General features: G+C 51.4%; 1 protein-coding gene across 1 annotated transcript in view; it reads right to left on the bottom strand.

The window, feature by feature from the left end:
• Window positions 1–991: 991 nt before the first annotated feature.
• The window catches only part of LOC133352913 (patched domain-containing protein 1-like), a 65,407-nt gene continuing 39,190 nt past the window's right edge, over window positions 992–27,208 (bottom strand). The window contains exons 8-9 of the mRNA XM_061568921.1: window positions 1,104–1,304; window positions 992–1,054 (exon numbers count right to left, since the gene is read on the bottom strand). Of these exons, the coding sequence (XP_061424905.1) occupies window positions 992–1,054; window positions 1,104–1,304 (264 nt within the window). The remainder of the gene's footprint in view (window positions 1,055–1,103; window positions 1,305–27,208) is intronic.

Genomic DNA, 27,208 nt, shown 5'->3' with positions numbered 1-27,208 from the left:
CTCGCGCGCTGGGCCGGAGCGGCGGTGGCAGCGGCGGCAGCAGAGCCGCGCAGTGTCTAAGGGGGAGTCCCCTCCTTGTCTGGGCTCACTCGCCCCATCACATTCTGCCTCTCCTCGCTGTGTGTCTCTCTCTGTCATCCTTACCGATCTCCCCAACCCCCCCCCCCTAACCGCTACACTGTCTTGCCCACGTTCAGTCCTCGAAGCGGCGTGTCGCCTTCCTTGTCTGCGCGTGCTTGTGGGGAGCGGTAGCGTAGCGGTGAGCGCGCTGCGTTACGAACCCCGGTGACGATTATCTGAACCGGTCCTGGACCTCCCCTAGGTCGACTCAGCCTCAAATGAGTACCTGGTGCGGTGTGTAAAACATCGCCACTAGGGAGACGAAGGCGGTCGGGAGTGGTGCTGGCCACCCAACACCACTCCCGACCGCCGAATTTAGGAGGATGTTTCTAAGGACCTTGAACAGTGAGTCCAGGCTCTTGCACTCCACGTATTGGTGCGCCACCGTATCCACTTTACCGCAGAACCGGCACTCCGGGGACGTGTCGGCGAAGCGCGCCAGGGAGGCGCTGGTAGTGACGGTGCTGTGGGCGATGCTCCAGCTGAGGTCGCCGATGCGGTTGTACGTCGGGCTGGAGTAGAGTTGCCTCCAGAGATGCAGCTCTGGAGAGACACAGGGCAGGGCTCTCCTCCAGACATGGTCCTTGTGGCTCATAAAGGTGTCTTGTTGGTGAAACCGGACCATGTAGGAGTAGAGCACCTTCCTCTTGACGTTCGCTTCGGCCAGGATCCGGGCAGCCACACAGAGCGACTGCAGCCCCGTCTTTGCGGTCATCTCGGCCAGTCCGAGCCATCGGCCCCCTGTTCCGGGCTCCACCAGATATCCCATCCTGGTGAGACGCGCATTGGCGAGGCACCTCTCCATGCCGGGGGTGGCGGTGGTGGATGGCAGCTTTGCGGGCTCCTGAGGATCGGTTCGAAGACCAAATCCTCAGCCGATCGCAGCTGGTTCAGCCTCCTGACGGAAAAGGAGCTCCATGTCTGCAGGACGCTCCTGTAAAGGGGTGCAGGGAAAAGAGTCGGTGCCACAGAATAGACGTGACCAGCTGGTTCACCACCAACGTCTTTGTCCTGAAGGTGAGGAACTTGCACAGGTGACTCCAGGTGCCCAGCCGCTCCTTCACCTTCTCCTCCAGCTCGACCCAGTTCCTCTGCGGTGGTTCCTCCTCTGGTCCCAGGAACACCCCCAGGTGGTGCAGCAGCGATGTTGTGCTCCAATTGATGGTTTTTGCCTTCTCGGGACACTGGGCCGTGTACCACACCCCAACCAGGGGCACGCTGCACTTTCGCCAGTTCATTTTTTTGATGAGGAGGCCTTCGAGAAGACCTCCTGGCACTCGTGCAGCAGGGCGACATCATCCAGGGAGCCTTGGATCGGATGCAATCCTTGCCGTAGAACAATCTATGGGCTACGCCGTCATAGACGACGACAAACACCCCTCCTCCTGCTGCCCGGGAGCCAGCAGGACGTGCACCTGCCTCCTGGAAGATAGGATGTGTTTCAGGGCAGGGCTTCTGCACCCCAGCGGCAGGGCGCATACGGGCGACACCACCATGCCCATTATTAATTAATTATGGGATTGTGCACAGGGCCTAAGAAACACTGCTGTGTTTCAAACTCCTATGCTTCACCCAGAACAGTTAAACAATACAAACTTAGCAAAACCGGGGTCTAAACACACGAAAGGGTGGACCTGTGTGCGCAAGAGACTGAATACTCACTCGTGCTGAAGAAAGTCCCGACAAAGGAATGAAAAACAAAGTGAGGAGGTTAGATTTCTAGAGATAACACGGGGAGCTCTGCTTAAACGCGTCTCTCTCTCCCTCTCTCTCCCTCTCACTCTCTCTCATCTTTTCCTTTCCCCCTCTCTTATCGCCTTCTCGCACCCTCTTCTCACTGGGCTCCCCAATTTGTTCTCGCTCTCGAAAAGTGCAGTTTTGGCTAAAACGGGTTTGCGAAATCGATTGGATATACCGTGAAATTATCGCTCCTTTCAAGAAAAAAAGAGAAAGAGCCTCCATTGGATCGTGCGATTGCGAGGGCAATATTTCAAAGTGGTGGAGCAGCCTTTGAAGAGACTCATCCCACGATTACCCATCTTAATCAGTGGTGGGAATCCCACACTCTCGTGGCAGGAGTGGGTCTATGATGTAGCAACAATCGTATTCCACCTCCGATTATCACGGTTGGCTACGTACGGTGCAAAAGAAGTTGAACGTACGTACATCATTTGCAACTAAACTCAACCATATTTATTTGACGAGGTAAGGCCCCACTGAGCGATGCAGCTCATTTTCAGGAGCGACTTGGCTTTCACAAACGATGACTCAACCAAGTGGCTCATCATCACGTGGACAAATACGCGATAAGGTGTGATGCTGATTCTACGTGTAGAGAGAAAAAGCCGGAGGACCCGGAGAAAAATCCACGCGGTCACGGGGAGAGAGAGACACCGCAAAACTCCAAATATCGAGCAGGCATCGTCAGCGTCGGGATCGGAACCCGCGACCTCCTGCACACCGGGCGAGGGAGTTAACATCTCCTGCACACCAGGCGAGGGAGTTAACATCTCCTGCACACCAGACGAGGGAGTTAACATCTCCTGCACACCGGGCGAGGGAGTTAACATCTCCTGCACACCGGGCGAGGGAGTTAACATCTCCTGCACACCGGGCGAGGGAGTTAACATCTCCTGCACACCAGGCGAGGGAGTTAACATCTCCTGCTCACCGGGCGAGGGAGTTAACATCTCCTGCACACCGGGCGAGGGAGTTAACATCTCCTGCACACCAGACGAGGGAGTTAACATCTCCTGCACACCGGGCGAGGGAGTTAACATCTCCTGCACACCGGGCGTGGGAGTTAACATCTCCTGCACACCAGGCGAGGGAGTTAACATCTCCTGCACACCAGACGAGGGAGTTAACATCTCCTGCACACCGGGCGAGGGAGTTAACATCTCCTGCACACCGGGCGATGGAGTTAACATCTCCTAGCCAGCGCGGTTGTATTGAACTCGGGGAGGATGGTGGGACCAGTCGCCGCCACGTCAAGCGCCAACTCAGCAAGTGAGTGGCAGTGGTGGCGCTGAGCAAGGAGCGCAGCGGAGCCCCGGAGGAGTCACGCACCGGGGAGACGGAGCATTTGTAACGAGACCACAGCAGGATCGTCAGAGGGGGTGACGGGAGACTGGGGGGGGGGCCTTCGTCCAGCAGTGGATTGCGAACCTGGCGGCGTGAGTTCGACTCCAGGCCACGGCTAACGTCGGTGGTGAGTGGAATCTGAAACGGTTGTGGGCACCCCACCCCAAACCTGTACTGACCAAACGTGGTGAAGTATGGTCAAACAGCCGCCATGGTCGAAAAGGTGTGTGGAGAGGCCTACATCCAGCAGCATTGGATTGACAAATGCCTGTGTATTATTTAATTGTATTTATTGCTTTCCAATTAGAGGTCGAATGCTCTATCCACTATCGAGTTTTCCGTTAAGTATAAATAACTATTTAATTTACTTTGCATTTCCTGTGCTCTAATTTAATCCTTTTACATTAGAGAAAGTGCAAATATTTGTCTTTGTCTTTAGTGGGATATATTTTTTTTTAACGAAAAATAAAAGTATAACCCTCACTTGCGTGTGTAGGATGCCCGTGTCAATCTCCTGCTGAGCGCGTGACTGTCCACGTCGTCTGAGTCGTGGTGTGATCTTTGACCATACTTCACCACGCTGTCGGCGTGGGTTTGCCAAGGTGGGAGAAGCGTAGACGTTGGAGCATAGTACACTACAACGATGCCGTTTTATTTGCCGCACTGCCCTCATGCCTCGCAGCCTATAACACCTGTGTCACGCGTGGCCCGACCCCTGCTTAGCTTCAGAGCAGTGGTTCTTCTTCACCTGGGGGTGCGAGATGCCCTTTCTGGGGGTGCGAGACGTGGCCAGACTTGTTTTTAGAAGCATCGATGGCCCGTACGACCTACTATTTACTCTTTTATATTCAACCAGGTCAGGCCTCACTGAGCTATGTAGCACTTTTAAAAAAGCGACCTGGCCACAAATGATAGCCTCAAGAAGTGGCTTATCACGTGGAAATTTATAGCAGCCAAATACTCCAAAGTCTAAAGCGCGTTGATTCTAAATGTGGAAGGAAAACCCGGAGGTACCGGAGAAAAGTCCACGCGTCCACGGGCAGAGAACCAGTGCCAACTCCAGATATACAGACGGCCAGCGTCGAGATCGAACCCACAACCTCCTGTATACCAGGGATCGAACCCACAACCTCCTGTATACCAGGTGAGGTAGCTAACATCTCGCCACTACGACATCTAGCCGAGACGGGCGCATTCCGAGTTATTTATGTTCAGGCTTGCTGCAGTCAATGGCGTCGTTATTTGAGGGGAGGGTAACAAAATCAGTGTCCCATGGGTCTTCAATCCACATTCGTCTCTGTCTCTCGCTCGCTCTCTCTCTCATCTCCCCGCCATCCCTCTCTCTCTCACTCTTCCCCCTCCTTCTCTCTCCCCAATCCACCTGCCTTCCTTTGCACTCTATTGCTCATCTGGGTCTCTACTCTCCCCTCGCCTCCCTCCCCTCGTGTTGTAGCCGCTTCATTCTCACCTCCCCCGCTGGGCCCTGAAGCGTCGTCCGCGATCGTCGTTATCACAATTCTCGCTCGCTCAGCAAAAACAAAACAAACGAACAAAAACACCTCTCTGCCCATTTGCCAAAGCCGGGAAGAGTGCGGGGGGGGGGGGGGGGTGACCGGGCACAGGGCCCGCGACACGGGACAGAGAATTGGATAGAGGCGCAGCCCTGCAGCTGCCTGCTCAGGCCACTGCTGACGGATAGTGCCTCCAAAGGAGGGGGCGGGGGGAGCTCTCGCGAGCCTCCCTCTCGGTGTCTACTAGAAGTACCTCCTGGATGGTAGGTATCTCCAGTAGGTATCTATCGTAACCACCTACTTTATATACATATACTTTCTGGTAGAGATAGTTACGAGAGGTATATCCTACTAGAGATGTCCTACTAGAGATACCTACTCTCTAGTAGATACCTACTAGTAGATACATACTCTCTAGTAGATACCTACTAGTAGATACCTACTAGTAGATACCTACTCTCTAGTAGATACCTACTAGTAGATACCTACTAGAGAGTGTATACCTACTTGGGAGTAGATGCCTACTAGGGATTAGGTATCCACGAGAGAGTAGGCATCTCTATTGGGTGTCTACGAGTAGGTGTGTAGGAGGAACACCAACGAGAGAGTCCGAGAGAGTCGGTGTCTATGAGAGAGGCATCTGGGTTCAGGCGGCAGCAGGAATGGTTGGAACCGTAGCGAGATCTGGGCCCGCCGGTCTTGCTGCGCTGCGCTCCATTGTGACGACGCACTGCGACAGACCAAGGGCAGGCTGCAAAACACGTGTTCGAGTTTGGTTTGTGGAAAAGGTGGCGAACCTACACCCCCCCCCCCCCCTAACCGTTAAGAGGGTGATGTTGGCCTACTCTTCCATGCTGGCCAAATATCTCGAAAGAGTTGCGAGTACCCACACTTTAACACCACCACCGCCAACACAACCAGCACCACCACCGCCAGCACCACCAGCACCACCACCACTGCGACTTGCTGATGTGTGCGGACAGCCTGTGGCCGTGCCCGTGTTGGTGACCAGAGACAACGCCGTGGGCGGTTGGGTGGGTTCATGAAGCCTGCGCAATCGTTGCGACTTTCAGTCGCCGTGCGATCGAACCCGGCGACTTCTGGATTGCAAGTCCAGTGGGCTCACCGTGCCCCCCCCCCCCCCCCCCACTCTTAACATCACCACTCCTACACGGTCCACAGATCCCTTTACTTTGTGCGGACTCGACGCCTTGGAGATGCCACCGATTCACAACTTCTGGGCTACACGAGGCCTGCAGCGAAATCAAGAAATTATTTTCAAATGAATAGAGGTGTTTTTGTGTTAGATCGTGTAAATATAAATGTGTCGTTCACCCCGCCACCACCCGACACAGCCAATTCGTAAGGTGTGTCACGGAAACAGAACGTACCAATTCGTCACTAGTACAGCACACCAGTGTGTGTTGGAGTGTCAACCCACCACGACATTTACAATTCCAGTCCGGCACATTTTAACGACACATTTATATTTACGACGATTGCACCCAAAAAAAACTCAATTATGGTTAATATTGTTCGCGAAAGCCGACTACGTGTTAATTAATAACAATGTGTAACTCCAATTGTGAGCACGAATTATGACAATTCATTGCCCCGTTAATTTTAACCAAAGCGGCTAAATAATAATAAGTACGTTTTAAAAATAAAAAATAAAACGGAAGCAAGGCCGTAATACTTTTCTCGGCCAATTTAAAAAAATGCCACAGCCTGCACCACCTCTGCGGGGAGGGAGGGGTGGAGGTGGCACGGACTTTGGCTCAACGAGATGAATGCGTCTCACGGAGGCATCTGCCGCGTCCTCGACGTCTTGTCCCTCGTAGGTGGTGTTCGTTGGGTGTGTGTGGCGTGTGTTTGTGTGGTGTGTGTGTCTGTGTGGTGTGTATGTCTGTGTGTCTGTGTGGTGTCTGTTTGTCTGTATGTCTGTGTGGTGTGTGTCTGTGTGGTGTGTGTGTCTGTGTGGGGTGTGTGTGTGTCTGTGTGGTCTGTGTGTTTGTGTGGTGTGTGTGTGTGTGTCTGTGTGTGAGAGACACGCTGTGTGTCTGTGTGTGTGTGAGAGAGGCATGCTGTGTGTGTCTGTGTGTGTCATGTGTACGGTGGGGAGCGGTAGTGTAGCGGTTAGCGCTACGCTTCGCTATGAACCCAGCGACACGGGTTCGATTCCCGCTCACGGTCAACACCAGTGAAGATTATCTGAACCGGTCCTGGGCCTCCCCTAGGTCGACTCAGCATCAAATGAGTACCCGGTGTGGTGTGTAAACATCGCCACTGAGGAGACAAAGGCGGCCGGGCGTGGTTCTGGCTACCCACCCCATCGTGTGCCGTGCCGGCCTTCATAGGTGCTCGCTAACAGCACTTGCCCCGGCAGTCTGTTAAGGCTACACGAGGGATATGTTTTGTCTTTGTAACGTGTACGGCGTGGATATTAGACTCGGCGTGTTAGGCCCGTCTCTCTATCTCAGCCAACCCATTAAAATGTAAATCAGCCGCACGTCGTTGGTGCGCTCAGCAAACAACGCTCTGACATTGGGACGAGTTCGTGGTTCACTTTCACATTGGGTGGCGAGTTCATTGTTCACTTTCACACTGGGGTGGCGAATTCGTGGTTCACTTTCACATTGGGGTGCTGAGTTCGTGGTTCACTTTCACACTGGGGTGACGAGTTCGTGCTTTATTTTCACATTGGGGTGGTGAGTTTGTGGTTCACCTTCACATTGGAGTGAGTTCGTGGTTCACTTTCACATTGGGGTGAGTTCATTGTTCACTTCCACATTGGGGTGGTGAGTTTGTGGTTCAACTTCACATTGGGGTGAGTTCATTGTTCACTTTCACATTGGGGTGCTGAATTCGTGGTTCACCGCTGGGGTGGCGAGTTGGTGGTTCACCGCTGGGGTGGCGAGTTGGTGGCGAGTCGCCCCCTGCGAGCCACAGGGGCGCTTCGCGTTGCCGCCAGCGGCGTCGCGATCGGCTCAAAGCCACCTCGAGACACTGCGGGGGGTATGGGGGGGGGTAGGGGGGTAAGGGGGGGTGTAAGGGGGTAAGGGGGGGTAGGGGGGTAAGGGGGGGGGGGTAAGGGGGGAGGATGGGGGGTAAGGGGAGTATGGGGGTAGGTAAGGGGGAGCCAAGAGGTATCCGCTGTGGAGCTCTCGGTTCAAGGTTCTCGGGGGGGGGGGGGGGGGGATCGCTGGAGGCGTTGGAGTCAGGCAGAGGTCAAGGAGGGGGAGGGGCGGGGGGTCGCCGGAGACGCGGCAGCGGCTGCAGCAGCAGCGAGCGCCTCGCTGCGTTGGGAGCCCCTTCACGGGGTGGGCTGCAGAGTCGTCGCCCTCCGTGTCCCGGTGACTCTCGGCTCTTCCTACCGGGCCCTCGAACGCCGCCACGGTGGCTGCGAGATGTTGACTACCTCGCCCGGTACGCGGGAGGTCGTGGGTTCGGTCCCGACCCTGATGACGCCCGCCGCTGCTGTATATTTGGAGTCTGCGTGTCTCTCTCCCCGTGGTCGCGTGGATTTTTCTCCAGGTCCTCCGGGTTTTTCCCTCCACATTTAGAATTAACGTCACCACGCGTCTGGAGTATTTGGCTGCTCTAAATGTCCACGTGCTAAGCCGCTTCGTTGAGCTGTAATACAATGAGCTGTAATACAATGAGCTGTAATACAATGAGCTGTAATACAATGAGCTGTAATACAATGAGCTATAATACAATGAGCTATAATACAATGAATTATAATACAATGAAGTATAATACAATGAGCTGTAATACAATGAGCTGTAATACAATGAGCTGTAATACAATGAGCTGTAATACAATGAGCTGTAATACAATGAGCTATAATACAATGAGCTATAATACAATGAAGTATAATACAATGAAGTATAATACAATGAGCTGTAATACAATGAGCTGTAATACAATAAGCTGTAATACAATGAGCTATATAACAATGAATTATAATACAATTAAGTATAATACAATGAGCTGTAATACAATGAGCTGTAATACAATGAGCTATAATACAATGAGCTATAATACAATGAATTATAATACAATGAAGTATAATACAATGAAGTATAATACAATGAGCTGTAATACAATGAGCTGTAATACAATGAGCTGTAATACAATGAGCTGTAATACAATGAGCTATAATACAATGAACTATAATACAATGGGATATAATGCAATGAACTATAATACAATGAACTATAATACAATGAACTATAATACAATGAGCTATAATACAATGAACTATAATACAATGAACTATAATACAATGAGCTGTAATACAATGTGTGTGATCGGCAGGTCGCTTCTGAAAAAGAACTGCATCGCTCAGTGGGACTTGGTAACAACAAAAATAGTTCGTGTTTTTTTGTATCGTTTCAAACGCCCCGGCTTCAAACCAATTGATTATTAGAATCTAAACTATTACGATCTAAACTATGACGATCTAAATTATGGCTTATCCCAATTGAAGGCTTACCCACGATTCCGGATTACCGCAAATGCAGGCTCCGGATTTGTGAGATTTCACTGCAGGTAGCCTCCATGTTATTACCTATTTAGGAAGCCTACATGGAGAGTCTAATCCGCAAGCAAACTGTGGTCCGGTGTTGATTGTCTTGGCCTCATCGGCGTGTTGAGTCAACGCGGCCGTTCCAGAGTGTGTACACTGCCCGATAATGCTGCTGTGGAATGACAATCGACTGGCTGGTCAAGCAAAGTTGTTATTGTTGTTATTGTTCCTCAGTGGAGGAAGGTCCTGAGTCAGGACTTGAACGAGAAGATGGAGCCTGTGGCATGGACATCGAGGGCAGATGGAGGTGAGTTCCAGACATCAAGGGCAGATGGAGGTGAGTTCCAGACATCGAGGGCAGCAGTTGAGTGGAGGCGACTGGTAGAGACGACGGGCGACTTGTATTTGCTGGCGAAACGTCGTACTCAGATTGTAAATGTTGTGGATTTGCTCTCCAACACACCGGTGTGCTGCTGTACTAGTGACGAATTGCCACGTTCTGTTTACGTGACAAACCTTGCAAATTGGCTGTGTCGGGTGGTGTTGAGTTTAACGACACTTTAATATATTTACGCGATCTAACCCCCCCCAAACAACCTGTATTATGGATGATATTGGTCGCGAAAGTCCTACAATGTTTTCAGCCGACTTGGTGGCGTTGGCAAGAGGACCTTCGGTTGAATGTGGCGGAGGACACGGGGCAGGAAGTGGAGCAGGAGAGGGAGTGGGGGGGGGTCGCGGCCAATGCGCCGAGAGGATGTTTTGAACGCGGCGTCGGGAGAGACTTTATACGATCGTGCACAGGCGACGATTATGCAACAGCTTTTCCAAACGCGTGTTTGTTCTCACAAGCAATTAGCCGTACGCAAGCGACAGGTAGCTGCCAGGGGGGAAAAAAAACGAGTTTGTAAATTTCGGAATTGTTATTTAAAAAAAAAATTACTTTTATTTTTCCCGCAGCTTTGTGTCACCACGTCTTGGGAGCGATCGGCGTCCCCGCTCCAGCAACGGCAGCTTCACACGACTGGCTGGGTCACATCGGGTCATCCTCGCGCGCGTTACCGTGCCCCGCCAAGAAGGATTAGTAGGAATCCAAATCAAATTGTAGAGGGAATGGGTGGATGGTCGGGGGGAGATCATTAAACCATTAAGCTCACCGCAATACCGATCGAGAAGGGATTCATAATCACAAAATCCACGGCAGGCACTGGTCGAGTGATAAAAGTGTCCTTGACAATTACAAAATGCACATCGAGACACCCATTGAGAGAGGGCGTTTACAATCCCGTGGTATACGGCACTCTTCAGAAGTGGCCTTGAGGACCCCCACAAAGCCACCACGTCGCTCGTTCACAGAGGGAATGCGGAGTGAACGCTTCCTCCCTCATACTGCTGGTCAAATAAATGTTTCTAATTCTTGATTCTTTCGGTAAGTCACGTAGAAGGGAAAACAAAAACAAAACAATTCCCTTCTACGTGACTTTACCGAAAGAACCAAGAATATGAATCCCTGCAGTCACGAAAGCTTTAAATCGAAATGTTTCTAAATTTGAATTCTCCCCCCCAAACACCAAAGTCCTTACCATCCACAACTCCACAACAAGGCTCACTCCAAGAGACGCGTCGATTCTTCGTAATCTCCACTTCGGCGGTGTTGCTCGTCGCTGGGCCCCCTCGCCATTCATGGGCCTTTACTCGACGACTGTGATGTGAACGTGGCGCTTAAAAGAAAATACCGAAGGGCCTGACCACGGGAACTAATTGCAAGAGGACATTTATAACATCATCTTCTTGGTTCTTTCGGTAAAGTCACGTAGAATGGAAATTATAAAATAATAAAAATAAAACATAATAAAATAATTCTCACGACGTTTCGGCCACAACGCAAGCAGCCGTCCTCAGGTGGAGAACAGGTCTGTCGAGAAGACAGAGTCTACGTGACTTTACCGAAAGAACCAAGAAGATGAATCCCTGCAGTTACGAAAGCTTTAAATCGAAATTTATAACATCGTCACCAATCTTAGAGAAGGCACTTACCAGCAACGTACAGGCCACCACCACGACGACGGTTTAACGAATAAAATAAAACTAAAACTAATATTTTTTTTAACCAGGCAAAGGCTCCACTGATCTATGCAGCTTTTTTTCAGAAGAGACCTGGCCACAATCGATAGTCCGATGGAGCGGATTATCACATAGACATTTAAAGAAGCCATACACTGTACTCTAAACGCGTGTTTCTCAATGTGAAGGTGAAAACCGGAGAAAAATCCACGCGACCACTGGGAGAGAGAGAGATAGAGACACACAAACTCCAGATATACAGCAGCAGCCGTCAGGGTTGGAATGGAACCCACGACATCCTGTATAGCAGGCGAGGTGCGCTATGGAATCGCCAACAAGCCGTAATAGAGGTTATTTAGACGTAGCCTCTACAATCTCAAGGCCACGACAACACTCAGGAGCTCATTAGGATGACAGAAAACACCGCACCACGGCTGCCGGTAATAACCGGGACCCCCTAGAATCCCAAAGGCCACACAGGCGAATTTGTAGCTCACTGTACGCTTGCGTGAAGGGATGCTGCTTGCGCGTAGCGTGACGGCTATTGATGATCGTCAGCACTAGGGATTTGAAATCCATTCCAGCAGGTCGCCCGAATCTGTTCGATCTCCCGAGGCGGCAGCTGAAACGGTGGTGCAGGTTTCTCCCCCCTTCCACCCACGGAGACAGAGACGCAAACTCCAAATACAGCAGCAGCTCCCAGGCGTCAGGGTCGGGATGAAACCCACGACCTTCCTGCGTACCAGGCGAGGGAGTTAACATCTCCTAGCCACCAATGAAGAAGAAGTGAAAGCAGGGGGCACATTTAGCGTCTTCACTTCCGTACTAAAGGGATAGGCAATTAATGCATTATTTTGTCAGTTTTACATATCTGTGAATCTACAAATCGGCTCAAGCCTCCAGTAAGTCACGTGACTCTGAACCCCGCCCCTCTCCCCGCCCACTGTGAAAACCCACTCCGCTCATCCTCCGTGCAGCAGCAGCAGCAGCGTCAATGCCCTGATGCAGGCCTCTCCCTCCTCACCTCACCTCACCCCTCACCTCATATCTACTCACCTCACCTCATCTCACCTCTCCTCACCCCTCACCTCACCCTCCTCACCTCGCCTCACCTCACTCACCTCATCTTTCCTCACCTCACTCACCTCACTCACCTCACCTCTCACCTCTCCTCTCCTCACCCCGTTCTCCCAGTTTCTCCGCTCCTCTTCCACCCCCTTTCTCCCTTGCCCTTCCCGCTCCTATCGCCGTGCCCACGCCGCTTTCACATCGCCCCGGGCTCCACTTCCCCCTTCCGTGTCCACGTTCGTGCCGCGGAGGTGCCAACGTGAGTCAACATCCACGCCGTTTGTTTGTGTTAATCCGGGCCACCCGTCACCACTGCGGCGATGGCTTTTGTCCACTGCTCACAGGTCGCCGTCGACCTGGGTTCAGTCCGCCGCTCTGGCCAAGGCGACATCCCAAGGCACGCACAAGGCGAGGTGCGAACATTCCGCACGAATCTCGCCGCTCCATCTCCGCCTGTCGCTTGGAGGGCGAGCGCCTCTTGTGCGCGTTCAGAGGCGGAACGAGGAGGGCGATGGACAGAAAACTAAAATAAAATAAGAGAGCCAAGGAACGTGTTCCAAATGTGTCGGTTTATTGGAGTCTTTGTTTAAAAATGTTTCTCAATCCATTCAGTGACATTCTGATCACCACAACATAACAAGACAGTCTCCATGACCACTTACAGTCATACTTAGTGCCAGCAAGTAAATTGTTGGTTATTTTTTCCTAGATAAACGCTGCATTTCACCTCCTACGTAGTTTAGGCTGTATTAATGTACTTTATTTAAGGCATACTAACATCTTAACACCAAGCTTAGCACAGTGCTTATTATTAATTTTTTTAAGATATTTTAACTTTTTCATTTCATTTTCATGCGTCATTAATAAATCATCAATCGAAAAAAAAACACATTAGTGCATATGTACTCTATTAAATGATTGCATATAAAGTAAAATTAAGGAGGCAAAATAGTATGTAACATTTCGCGCCAACATTGTACAGTCCTCGGGTCACGAAAAATGCATTGGATTCTTTATTAGAGTCATCGATTCCATCTCGTACAATAATTGCAATCCTCTACGATTTATATTAACGAGGAAAAGCTTCGCTCGACTGAAGAGTCTCACAAGAGGATGTCTCTTCTTTGTCGGTGGCAGGGCGTGGTGGTGGTGGTGGTCGGGGTGGAGGGGTGATGGGTGGCTAAGTTAATAATAATCTGTGTGTTGTTGTTGTGGCCTGGAGAGAAGAGAGTGAAACAAACAACCCCAACACAAATTGCAACGACCGGAGCCTACTTGCTGTACTGGCCATTTCAATTGTTGACCACGCAATTATCCTCCTGTGCAATGCCATTGACTCCACTCTGGGTGTAATGTGTGGTGGGGTTTTTATTTATTTATTTCCCTCCCTTGCCCCTCCCTCGATCTCTCTCGCTACCACGGCGCTATCGTTTACATTCAACGTTGCAAATGTGAAAGATGAGGGCAAGCGGACGGGTGCGCGTGCAGTATGCCGCGGTGTTGAGGAGAGGTCTGTGTGTGTGTGCGTGTTTGTTTTTTGTACAAAATTAAAGTACGATGCATGAAACCGGTAAAAAATCTCCATTGAACGCACGTGTGTAAAAAAGTTGATTTTTTTTTCGTGTGTTAAGTTTCCTGTATATAAAAAAACAACACAAAGGAGGTTAGGTCAATCCTTGCTGTCATTTGCATTCCAAAAAAATCATGCAGATTAAATAAAATCCTTTAACCCCCCCCCAGCTATTATCGTCAGCAAATCAACGTCCTTACCTCGCTAGCTAACCGAGTTTATTATCGCCGTCAGTTCCAGTCGAGGCGTCACGCGCACACTTCGAGTGACCTGGTGGGCAAGGTGAGTCTCGTCCCCTCCACTGGGCTGACGTCTGCTACGTGTGTGTGTGTAGTTATGTTCTTAGTTCATTTCAGTTAGACCCCTGAGATAAGATTGCACACGTGTACGCAAAATGCAAGACGAGACGCAATGTGTGTTAGCTGTTCGTCACCGTACGCGACGACTACACGTAACGATATGTACACGCGCACGGACAACTAGACTGGGCTCGCGGACCTACACGCGCGCAATGGTCAAGAGTGTTGGGGGGCCGGCGCTCATCTCCAGCGGTGGTCCTGAGCCGGTGGTAGAAATTCCACGTTACGATGACAGGGACCGGTGATTCCATATTCAGTCAACACAACGAAACGAAGGGCTGCTGTCGATTTCTCCGAACCGAACGGCGCTCGTTCGAACGTCCACGGATGAACGACGGTGATTGTGGTGGTGGCGGTGGTGGTGAACGACAAGTCCACCCAGGCCAGGACGTCAACTCTGCGCCCTCGAGGTGACGGGCGCCCCCCGTGCTCCGCCAACATCTACACGAGTGACGCCGAAGATCGCGAGAGACGGACAGCCCCCCCCCCCCCCCCCCCGTGGATAGTGGACGTCACCCCCCAGCCGTGAGGGCGACACGAGACGGACCGAACCTTCATATTCACGCCGCGTGGACACCCGCCCGCGAGCGCGTGCCACGCCGTCCGCCCCGCGCACTCGCGAGCCGCCTCATCACATGGTGCTGCTGCCGTGGTCTCAAAACAGCGGCGACTCGGCATGGCGCGCGCCGCTTGCTGCCGTGGTCCGCGGTTCGAACGACCAAGCGGCCGCCCTGGTTAACTGGTTAACGTCGAACCCGCAAGGCGTACTGCACCCCCCCCTCCTCCGCGTAGGACGATAGGTTTGTGATCGTGCGGCGTTACCCGATGGAGGGGCTAGAGGCCGCGCGCGCGGCGCCGCCGTTAACGTTCCAGGCTTTTCCTGCCGAGTTTGGACGCGGCACGGACATTGACCACGCACATTGGGGAGAAGCCACAGAGCAACATCGCAACCCCCCCCGCCCCCCCCTCCCCCACCGTGAAACTGCGCCCGTTCGAGACACGCGGCGGAACGCGGCGCTGCGGCAAGAGAGAATCGGGGCACCGCGGGCGAAATCGCCGATCAGATATTTGTCCGTGTACGGAAGAAAGCGGGCGTGGTGTGGGCCGAAGGGGGCCGAAGTGGGTCACTGTGGAACGAGTATCGAGGTTTCATTTTAATCAAATTCCGCTCAGTCCATCCGCCAGTCGCTCAAGAGTTTATCCGGCAGGCATCTTTGAAAATGTCGATTGATTGGGAATCAATGAATTGGCAATAGATTCATTGGCAATCGATTCGTCGGCAAGCGATACTTGATTGGTAACATCCGCGAGATCGGTGATTCTGTCGCATTCTGCCTTTACTTCTTACTGGAGCGCGCCGTGAGAATGAGGAGCGCGAAGATCCCAAATCTGCCAACGATTTAATTTTTTATTTTTGCGGAGAGTTTTTTAGTTGTTGCAAACTTTGAGATGTGACCGTGAAAAACACGACAGGGCGATCCCACGGTGTGATTTGTTTAGCGTCGCGGTTTTTGCCGCTTGCGAATCGGCAGGACGTTTGTTTTGTCAATCAAACCGTGACAAAGTTCACCCAGATTTCTTTGCTAATATGTCTTTGGTTGTTATTTTCTCATCGCAATTCCACATTTCCTGGCATAGTTCTGGTAACTTTGGGGCCGTGATTTTTGCACACCACTTCTGACCCTTGTCAATTATCACATTCAAGGTTCACGTTAAGTTTGCTCAAGCAGGCGAGGTCTCATGACCGGGAAGGTCAGCACGCAGTTTCGCAAACACGACCCCCTTCGTTTAAACCAAGTCACCCACCTCCTCTGGCGTTGCCTCCGCTGCAAAACACAAACGTACGTTTTTAGATCGTCTCTGGCAATTTGTACAGAGAGAGCGTGCGTCTGTTTCCAACGTTGAGGACGCACCAGTGCTCAGGGATTGTGTTTATGTTGCCACTACAGTGGCGTGCGTGACGGCTCGCACGCTGGACTGGCAACAACCCGCTGTGGTCGCCCGCGCGATTCGTTCTCCCGGCGCGGCAGCTGACACCACGGCACAGGTTTCTTAACCCCCCTCTCCCCTCGCCGACTGCGTCCACCCAACATCGGAATAGATGGGGTACCAGCACCACTGGTTGCATGCGGTGGGGAAACGTGTCGGTTCTCCCACCTCTTCCGAGATGGTCGTTTCGGCGTGGAAGCAGAGGTCAACAATGCCCTCTTAGCTGAAGATGTTCTGCCGGCAGTGGCGTGAGCGAGCAATTGCAGGGCTGCGCCTCTTGCCACCTTCTACCCTCGCACGAGTCGTTCGTGTGCCAAAGCGGAAAGTTGTTACCAGAGCACATCTTTAGTGGTACCCGCGTATTGGTGCGGCCACGCAAGTGAGGGTGGATTACTCGATTCCCACCATGCTCTCGTTTCACAACGGGGTTATCGCACAGTTCGCTCTGATCGTCCCCTTAAACGAAATCCGAACCGCTAAAAGTTACGCCAAGTTGGGTGGCACCGGTTAAACTTGAATCACCTGGTCTGGGCCTTCGTGGACTCTCAAAGGGCGTGAGACGCTGAGATCCCTTGCATGCGCACAAGGACTCCCCTACTTACGAACACTCGACTTACGCATTTTCAGAGATACGAAGACACCTGTCCTTATGTCCAGTTGCCTGTTCGGACCGAGAGTCGTAAGTTCAACCGCCGTGCAATAGATGGCGGTGGTGGCATCTACATCTGCAGAACGTGAACAACCAGTGGCATCTACATCTACAGGAGATTATACAACTTTTAAAGCCATTCCCCGTGTTTAGTGTACATGCCGTCCAACATGTTTGGAATCAACAGGAGCAAAGTTGCACTTATGAACAATTCGACTTACGAACAGACCTCTGGAACCTAACTCGTTCGTAAATAGAGGAGACCCTGTAGACTCATTTACTGAAACGATTCGATCAGGGGTTTAACAGTTTTGAGTTCAGAACAATGAATTTCAGGTGTGAACACATGCTCATATATATACATTGCTTTCAATACAATCACCCCCAGGATCAATGCATTTAAAGTGGTAATGTGTACATGATAATCACACAGAGATGGATTTGCATAAGCCTAACATAAGGAAAGTGTCTCGTTAAATATACCTTGTGAAAAGAAAGCTATGCGCTCACAGGCAGGCATATACACATGCTTGCACTCACAGCAAAATATACACACACACACGTTTACCTGCGTACATACGTACAAACATTCCATCTGTATATTCAATGACATGTCCGTACGTACGTTCATGTGTACGTATGTATGCATGCATGTGCATGCATATATTCAAACGGTTCTTTTTTTACACATGCATGTGCGCGGAAATATACACGTGCATGGAGCCAGACATACATCAAACATACGTCCATTCATACCACACAAAGATACCCCCCACCCCTAGGTAGCCTGCGTAGACTGCAGGGGCAAGTGCTGCAAGCCAGCACCTGTCAATGACGGTGTGGTGTGGAGCCAGCACCACGCCCGGCCGCCTTTGTCTCCCCAGTGCTGATGTTGACACATCACGCTAGGGAAACTCATGTAAGGCTGAGTAAAAACTAGTTGGGAGGCCCAGGGCAGATTCAGATACCACTTTTTCCCCACGTATAGCAGACCCCCCGACCCCCCCCCCCCCCCCCCCCCGTGGGCAGGAGTCTAACTTAGTTTTTTTTTGTAATTGTAGTACAGATCCACTGTGTCACCACACCCCCCCCCCCAAATATACAAACGTATGCACATACACGTATTAAATACGGTACAATTGAACACTATTACATCACACATACACACGCACACACAAATACTTATTGCATTTGACATATCAATAGCCATAAAAAAACATCATACATAAAACACCTACAGTTCACATTCATATAAACTTTCACACACAATACCAATACCATTATACACATACAGATATGGCACACATTACATTTGACGTAATTAAGCCAGGTACACGCATAACACAATACGCGCCCTGTATATCACTCTATAGACGCAAAAATAACATGTTGTATGTTGCTTTACTCGCATAACATACAACATACTATGACAAAGATCCCCCAGGCAAACCTTGAACAGGCTGTTGGGGCAAGTGCTGTTCGCGAGCACCTTTGAAAGCCAACACGGCACGCGAGGGAGTGGTGCGGTGAGCACCACGCCCAGCCGCCTTTGTCTCCCCGGCGCTGATGCTTTAACACACGCCACCAGGTACTAACTTAAGGCTGAGTCAACCACGGGGGGAGACACCGGCTTACATATCCGTCACCGAAGTTTTCCCGTGAGCGTGGGGAATCCGAACTCGGGTCACCGGGGTTCACAACGCAGTGCGCTCACCACTGCGCCACCACTGCCCCACTCACACACACGCAGTGCGCTCACCATTGCGCCACTACTCCCCCACTCACACACACGCAGTGCGCTCACCACTGCGCCACCACTCCCCCACTCACATACACGCAGTGCGCTCACCACTGCGCCACCACTCCCCACTCACACACACGCAGTGCGCTCACCACTGCGCCACCACTCCCCCACTCACACACACGCAGTGCGCTCACCACTGCGCCACCGCTCCCCATCCAATATCACACGCACGCGCAAGGGCATTTGACTCCGGCACGAATTCAATTGATCGTTTCCACAAATAATAAACAGAAATATGTAATAAATTTCTTGTTATAACTATTTTCAGATGAACGTGTATGTAGATTGCACATCTTCAACAAAATAAAACTGTGGGCAGATACTTGAGTGAATTACTTTGCAGCAAAACTCCCAGCAAGTTGGAAGTTCGGAATATAACATGCATGTGGAACTTCTTTCGCACCGTACATAGCCAACCGTGCTAATCGGAGGTATCAACCGTGCTAATAACGTGGCAAGGTTCTTTGTTTGGATGTAGTCAGGAGGAGGTGGTGACCACGTGGTGTGCAGGGTGGCGGAGGCCAAAGGGGGGAGACCTCAAGCCGAGATGGTGGTGACGATGAGACGATGAGAATGGTCCTTGAAGGGCAAGTCAGCTGTGTAACAAGAGGGGCAGACCTCAAGCCAGATTGATGAGAGTCATTGAGAGGTCCTTCAAGGATGCATGCGTCTCCTTTGCAGCAGCTGAGGGATCTGGCAGAAGGAAGTGACGGCGAGGCATGGCGCAGCTCGCTATCGATGTCTTCACAGGAATATCGTCGGTTCACACGGATCGCCCAGCGGAATGACCCGGCCGCACAGACGCACGAGTGGAGGTGACGGCTTGGAGCACGACTCGCACCTAAGTCGCCAGACTGCGCGTTCAAGCTCTCGTGCAGAACAACCCTTCGGTTTTGCATCGCGGCATCGCGTTACACTGCACCGGGGACATCGCACACCCCCCCCCCCCCCCACGGCACGGCTGTGTTATTTGACCATCGTGAGCCACGGTCTATCCACTGCGTCATCATCATCAACAACGCAGATGCATTACATCGAAGATGTATTGCATCGATGGACATCTCACGCCCCCCCCCCCCCCCCCACATTCTCTCTCCGCTGCCCGCGGCTCCGCTCACCGCGCGCTGTGCGATGCCCCACGCGGCCGTCACCCCCCGGCCCCACGTGGTCTCGCCACGTGGTCTCGCCACGCGCGCGTCCACTCTGCCCCGCGGCGACCGCTCTTCAACGGCGCTGATTGTTGCCGCCCGCGCGGCCCTTGGGGCCCGTGCCGAGCCGCCGTGTCGGCTCGCGAAAGCAATCGGCGCTTTGCGCAACAGTCCACGCGGCACCTTCCCCCTTCAAGGATATTTCCACGACCGTCCGTGAACAACAACAAAAAAAAGGCTGAATTAGAGAGAATAACTGCTTAGGCGCCATACAATAGGAAGCCGCTTTTAACTCGATCCATTTGGAGGGGATGTGAAGCACTGCGCGTGGCTCGGTGTGCCCTGGTAGTTCTTGCAGGCCAATAAAGCATGCAGTCAGCGGATATCAGCGCTGACTTTATGAGCCGGTTGATGTGGGGGCAAGGAGTAAAACGATTTATCCCTGAGCAGATATATAGGGAGCTGCTGCTGCTGCTGTGTCTGGCGGTGTGTCTGTCTGTCTGTTGTCATGTCTGTCTGTCTACAAGTTCCATTAACTACCAATTATTCATGACAAAAATTTACAACCCTCGGTCAATCGCCTGCTGGACAAAGCCATCAAGCGGCAGGGGTTGTTTGACCATAATTCACCACGCTGGTCACCGTGAGTTGAAGGCCTGCTTCAGCCATGCATCTGGCACCGATGATGACCATAATCTGGAATTCAAGTTGCGATGTCTGCAATTCAGAGCGCTCTGCGCTAACCGCTGCGCCGCCACTCCTCCGCCAACGTCCAATCCAAGGGGGCGATTCAGATTAATCGCCCCTTTGCGTTGCAAACGAACCGGCCCACAACGCTGACGTCACGCACACAAGTCGGCAGGGAGAGATGACCTGCGGATCGTACCGGACAACATTGGAGGGCAGTTGGGGGGCGGGGGGGTGAGATCGACACGAGCTGATTTTGATTTTTCCCATCAGATCCCTCAGCTACACGTGGCACAAGCAGCTACACGTGGCACAAGCAGCTTCACGTGGCACAAGCAGCTACACGTGGCACCAGCAGCTACACGTGGCAATAGCAGCTTCACGTGGCACAAGCAGCTACACGTGGCACAAGCAGCTACACGTGGCACACGCAGCTACACGTGGTACAAGCAGCTACACGTGGCACAAGCAGCTACACGTGGCACAAGCAGCTACACGTGGCACAAGCAGCTACACGTGGCACACGCAGCTACACGTGGTACAAGCAGCTTCACGTGGCACAAGCAGCTACACGTGGCACAATCAGCTACACGTGGCACAAGCAGCTACACGTGGCACAAGCAGCTACACGTGGCTACGGGCCCCGCACTAGTTTCACCCGGCACCGCGCCAGGTGTAAACCACGCGCCAACGTCGCTGCGTTCACGTCGACTCAACGTTGGGCGACGTTCACACCGCGGGGGGGGGGGGGGTTGATGGGGGTGGTTGTGCCTCTCTCCCGATCACCGATCGGCGTACGGGCGGTGATGGGCAGTGAGTGGGGGAGAGAGAGAGAGACGGGGAGAGAGAGACGGGGGGGGGGGCAAATGACGCGGCTGAGTCGGCAGGACGGGCCGTGAAGTCGAGGTGGAGTCGAGGTGGAGTCGGTGTGAAGGTCGATTCCTTGCGGCGGTGGGGGGTGAACGTCGCCTTGGATCTCACGCGCCGCACGTGTCCACACGCGGCGTCGGTGTGTCTGTCACTGTGTGTGTCTATCACTGTGTGTGTCTGTCACTGTGTGTGTCTATCACTGTGTGTGTCTGTCACTGTGTGTGTCTATCACTGTGTGTGTCTGTCACTGTGTGTGTCTATCACTGTGTGTGTCTGTCACTGTGTGTGTCTGTCACTGTGTGTGTCTATCACTGTGTGTGTCTATCACTGTGTGTGTCTGTCACTGTGTGTGTCTGTGTGTCTATGACTGTGTGTGTCTGTCACTGTGTGTGTCTGTGTGTCTGTCACTGTGTGTGTCTATTACTGTGTGTGTCTGTCACTGTGTGTGTCTGTCACTGTGTGTGTCTATCACTGTGTGTGTCTATCACTGTGTGTGTCTGTCACTGTGTGTGTCTGTGTGTCTATGACTGTGTGTGTCTGTCACTGTGTGTGTCTGTCACTGTGTGTGTCTATCACTTTGTGTCTGTCACTGTGTGTGTCACTTTGTGTCTGTCACTGTGTGCGTCTGTGTGTCTATCACTGTGTGTGTCTATCACTGTGTGTGTCTGTGTGTATATCACTGTGTGTGTCTGTCACTGTGTGTGTGACTTTGTGTGTCTGTCACTGTGTGTGTGACTTTGTGTGTCTGTCACTGTGTGTGTCTGTGTGTCTATCACTGTGTGTGTCTATCACTGTGTGTGTCTATCACTGTGTGTGTCTGTGTCTATCACTGTGTGTCTGTCACTGTGTGTGTCTGTGTGTCTATCACTGTGTGTGTCTATCACTGTGTGTGTCTATCACTGTGTGTGTCTGTGTGTCTATCACTGTGTGTGTCTATCACTGTGTGTCTATCACTGTGTGTGTCTGTCACTGTGTGTGTCTATCACTGTGTGTGTCTGTCACTGTGTGTGTCTATCACTGTGTGTGTCTGTCACTGTGTGTGTCTATCACTGTGTGTGTCTGTCACTGTGTGTGTCTATCACTGTGTGTGTCTGTCACTTTGTGTGTCTGTCACTTTGTGTGTCTGTCACTGTGTGTGTCTGTCACTGTGTGTGTCTGTGTGTCTATCACTGTGTGTGTCTATCACTGTGTGTGTCTGTGTGTCTGTCATTGTGTGTGTCTATCACTGTGTGTGTCTGTCACTGTGTGTGTCTGTGTGTATATCACTGTGTGTGTCTATCACTGTGTGTGTCTGTGTGTCCATCACTGTGTGTGTCTATCACTGTGTGTGTCTGTGTGTCCATCACTGTGTGTGTCTATCACTGTGTCTGTCACTGTGTGTGTCTGTGTGTATATCACTGTGTGTGTCTATCACTGTGTGTGTCTATCACTGTGTGTGTCTATCACTGTGTGTGTCTATCACTGTGTGTGTCTATCACTGTGTGTGTCTGTGTGTCTATCACTGTGTGTGTCTATCACTGTGTGTCTATCACTATGTGTGTCTGTCACTGTGTGTGTCTATCACTGTGTGTGTCTGTCACTTTGTGTGTCTGTCACTTTGTGTGTCTGTCACTGTGTGTGTCTATCACTGTGTGTGTCTGTCACTGTGTGTGTCTGTGTGTATATCACTATGTGTGTCTATCACTGTGTGTGTCTGTGTGTCTATCACTGTGTGTGTCTGTCACTGTGTGTGTCTGTGTGTCTGTCACTGTGTGTGTCTGTCACTTTGTGTGTCTGTCACTGTGTGTGTCTGTGTGTCCATCACTGTGTGTGTCTATCACTGTGTGTGTCTATCATTGTGTGTGTCTGTGTGTCTGTCATTGTGTGTGTCTATCACTGTGTGTGTCTGTCACTGTGTGTGTCTGTGTGTATATCACTGTGTGTGTCTATCACTGTGTGTGTCTGTGTGTCCATCACTGTGTGTGTCTATCACTGTGTGTGTCTGTGTGTCCATCACTGGGTGTGTCTATCACTGTGTCTGTCACTGTGTGTGTCTGTGTGTATATCACTGTGTGTGTCTATCACTGTGTGTGTCTATCACTGTGTGTGTCTATCACTGTGTGTGTCTATCACTGTGTGTGTCTATCACTGTGTGTGTCTATCACTGTGTGTGTCTATCACTGTGTGTGTCTATCACTGTGTGTGTCTATCACTGTGTGTGTCTATCACTGTGTGTGTCTATCACTGTGTGTGTCTTAACCCAGCGACCGAGTTTGATTCCCGATAAAGATTAGATTAAATCACCAGTGATGATTACATCTCAAAATCATCCCTCAAAAGTTTTGATTTTTTGTGCATATCTCTTATGGGGTTGTCGCAGTTAGTATATATCTGATCATGGTCTGTTCCACCTCTATGTTGCCTGAGCCTAAACAAATCCCTAGTGCTCTAGTACAGTAATGAACATCAGCGTTAGAGACAGTCGTGCGCTATGATGACCTTAATAGGTGCTTGCTAACAGCACATACCCCAACAGTTTTAAAGATTGAACGATTCATCTTAATCGACGGTGCTGCCGTTTATAGTCGCGTACCATTTAATGCATGACGTTATACAGTGATTATGCAATGCTAGAAAAGCGACATTTATCTGAATTGCTGCGATATTTTTAATGCACTGTTAATGAATCAGTGTATACTTTGACCTCACCTTCAAAGTAACCAACAAAAACTCTGAAATTTTTGTTAAATTACTGCGGCCCTAAGCAGCATTTAAAAAATATATAACAGACGACGTTTTAGGCAATAGCCCTCCTTGATCGCACATCATAAACAAATACATCCTCGGGGCTTACACTTCTATCCAATGGCTCTTGGCAATGGATTTTTCTTTTTCGAATCAAAAACAAAAAAAGATCAAACACAAGTTGAAACATCGATTGCCGTTCGTTAGTGTGCGTGAATTGTAGGTTTTGTCTCTCTCTTTAATCTCCAGTGAAATGATCTATTGACATCGATTGAGTTCACGTCGCTCGGTGAACTTGCGGGGAAACCGCCACGCGCCGAGAACCACTGCGACGTCCGATGGAGCGTGCGTCGGTTTCAGAGTTACAAGGATAACGATGACGAGGAGGAGGAGGAGAGGAAGAATCATCATCACGTCAACTTGTCACGTGCCGCCACCGCACGGTGTCCGCTCCCCGCTCCGGTAGAGAAAGGGGACGACTCGGAGAGAGAGAGAGGACGACTCGGAGAGAGAGAGGTCGACTCAGAGAGACAGAGGACGACTCAGAGAGAGGACGACTCGGAGAGATAGAGGACGACTCAGAGAGAGAGGACGACTCAGAGAGAGAGGACGACTCGGAGAGATAGAGGACGACTCAGAGAGAGAGGACGACTTGGATTGAGAGAGGACGACTCGGAGAGAGAGAGGACGACTCGGAGAGAGAGAGGACGACTCAGAGAGAGAGGACGACTCGGAGAGAGAGATGACGACTCAGAGAGACAGAGGACGACTCGGAGAGAGAGAGAGTACGACTCGGATTGAGAGAGGACGACTCAGACAGAGAGAGGACGACTCGGAGGTGCCACGAGGAGGTAGAACCAGGGACGAGCGGAGGAGGCAGCAGCAGCAGCATTTGACGGTGACAAAACCCCCACCCCCACCCAAAGCTCTGCTGTCCTCTACATATCGAGGAGTTCCCGGGCAATGAATGGATTACAGGCCGCGTGCAGCCGCCACCACCACCCGGCGAACTGGGATGGATCTTAACGATTTGTAAAATAGATTCCTCGCCTACAGAATAGTTTATAAGTCTTAACGGATGTTGTGTACTGGTTTCAACATTTTATGAAATTGTAACCCTATTTTTATTTAATGTTTTATTGTTAGGTGTGCCCGGTGTTTGTTGGAAGCGCCGATTATATTTTACGCTTACCCTCCACATTCGATGCAAATAGTTGTTTCCTCCACGCGATCTCTCCATCTAATTCAGCTCAAGCCTCCAGTACGTCACGTGACTCCTGTGCGTGGCCACCCCCACTCTGATTCCCCCCCCCCCACTCATCACGATCACTGTGAATACACACTCCACTCCTCCTTCTCCTCCTCCTCTTCTCCATGCAGTAGCAGCCTCGTGGCTCTCGTGCAGCCTCAGCCCTCCTCACCTCTCCTCACCTCTCCTCACCTCTCCTCACCCTGTGCTCCCGTTTCTCCACTCCTTTTCCATCCTCTTCCTCGTATTACCGCCATTCCTTCTCTCTTTCCTACTTACTTTTTTCACATCACACAGTACATCCGTGACTCCACTCCCGCTTGCCGAGGTTTGCTATGGGTTAAAAAAAATCTTCCTCCCAGAAAATCTAAACAATTATCATCACCGCTGTTTCGATAAGTGCCCGTGTCGAGCGGCTTGAGTGACGTCATTTCTAAGCAAGTTCTACAAGGACTCGGTGAAATGACATTTGGCACGTCAAGATGTCCTGGCCAGCGTGGAAGAGTAGACCAAATACTCTCCCATGAGGAGCTCTCTAGAGCTCCGTCCGGTGGAGGCGCTTTTCGCCCGCAGTGCCGTGAGTGAGGAATTGCAGGGCTCCACCTTTACCTGGCTCCACGTGACCACGCGGCGGGCGGTGCTCATCCGCATTGGTGGCCCAGCAGCTCAACGTGGACATTCCACATTGCCATGGCAGAGGCCAGTCTATCCGGGAAAAAAACATTCTCGGCTTTAAAAAAAGATATATAAACGCTTACGACAAAGATTGTCACGGAGAATTCAACTGGCAACATAACACAAGGACGTTGCTCTGGCGACCCTGTGTAAAGGACACGCGACGAGCCTCGTGAAGAGTCCGCATGGCGTGAGCAACTTGATAGGGCGACAACCTTGCAGCTCAGAATTCAAGCGCGGCCTAGAAGAAGAGCTCGCGGTCTGGACTCGGTGGGGACGAGGAGGTCGCGGCGGATGTGCACGCGTGCGCAGGCTGACGGAGGAGACCACACAACAGCGGGCATGGCAAGGTCAGCTGTTGGCTGTGCGATGGGACGGGGCGATCTGGCAGAAGGAAGCGATGGCGAGGTGCGGCAGCATCCGTGCTGTGAATTATATTCCCAAGTATAACATGCATCGGCGTTGATCCCATGGGAGCGATCTTCAGGGCGCAGATGGATGCACGGATGGATGGATGGATGAATGGGTGCGACAGCACGGCTAATACGACTCGCACTTAAACGCGTGATGGGGAAACGGACGCAGCAGTGAACAATGCACAATGAAAGGCTAATCAGAATACAAGTTCATTACTGCGTTCCGTTGAAGCCAGATGGCGGCGATGATGATGAGACTGTGGGAGTGGTCCCTTGAGGTGGGAGCGTTCGCTGTGTAACAGCTGAGAGTTCTAACGCAAGTTGCCACCTGTCCCGGTTTCCCCGGAATCATCCCGCTGGCTTGAGGAGGCAGATGCTGACTGACGATATCTGCACGTCTTCGTTAAAAAGTCCCGGGGTTTTTTTGTCAGTTTGTAAAAGTAATAATAATAGAATGAGATTACACGCGAGTCTCTCCTCTATTGGCACCGCGGGATATTATTCTGCTTCCCACGATGTGTCCTGGTTTCTTCGTAGCTCAATAGGTGGCGAACCTCGACCCTGGCAGGAGGAAGGACCCATACAGTGATGGGCACTGGGGAAATCGCTTTTGATGCATTCGCTTTTAAACCAAGAGTAAAAGAAAAAAAATTGTTCAGCACAATTGTGAAAAAAAAGACTCGACAATTC

Source organism: Lethenteron reissneri, chromosome 5 (genome assembly GCF_015708825.2).
Source record: "Lethenteron reissneri isolate LAM-NWPU_2019-01 chromosome 5, ASM1570882v1, whole genome shotgun sequence".
Classification (NCBI taxonomy): domain Eukaryota; kingdom Metazoa; phylum Chordata; class Hyperoartia; order Petromyzontiformes; family Petromyzontidae; genus Lethenteron; species Lethenteron reissneri.
This window is presented reverse-complemented; position numbering and strand designations above follow the sequence as displayed.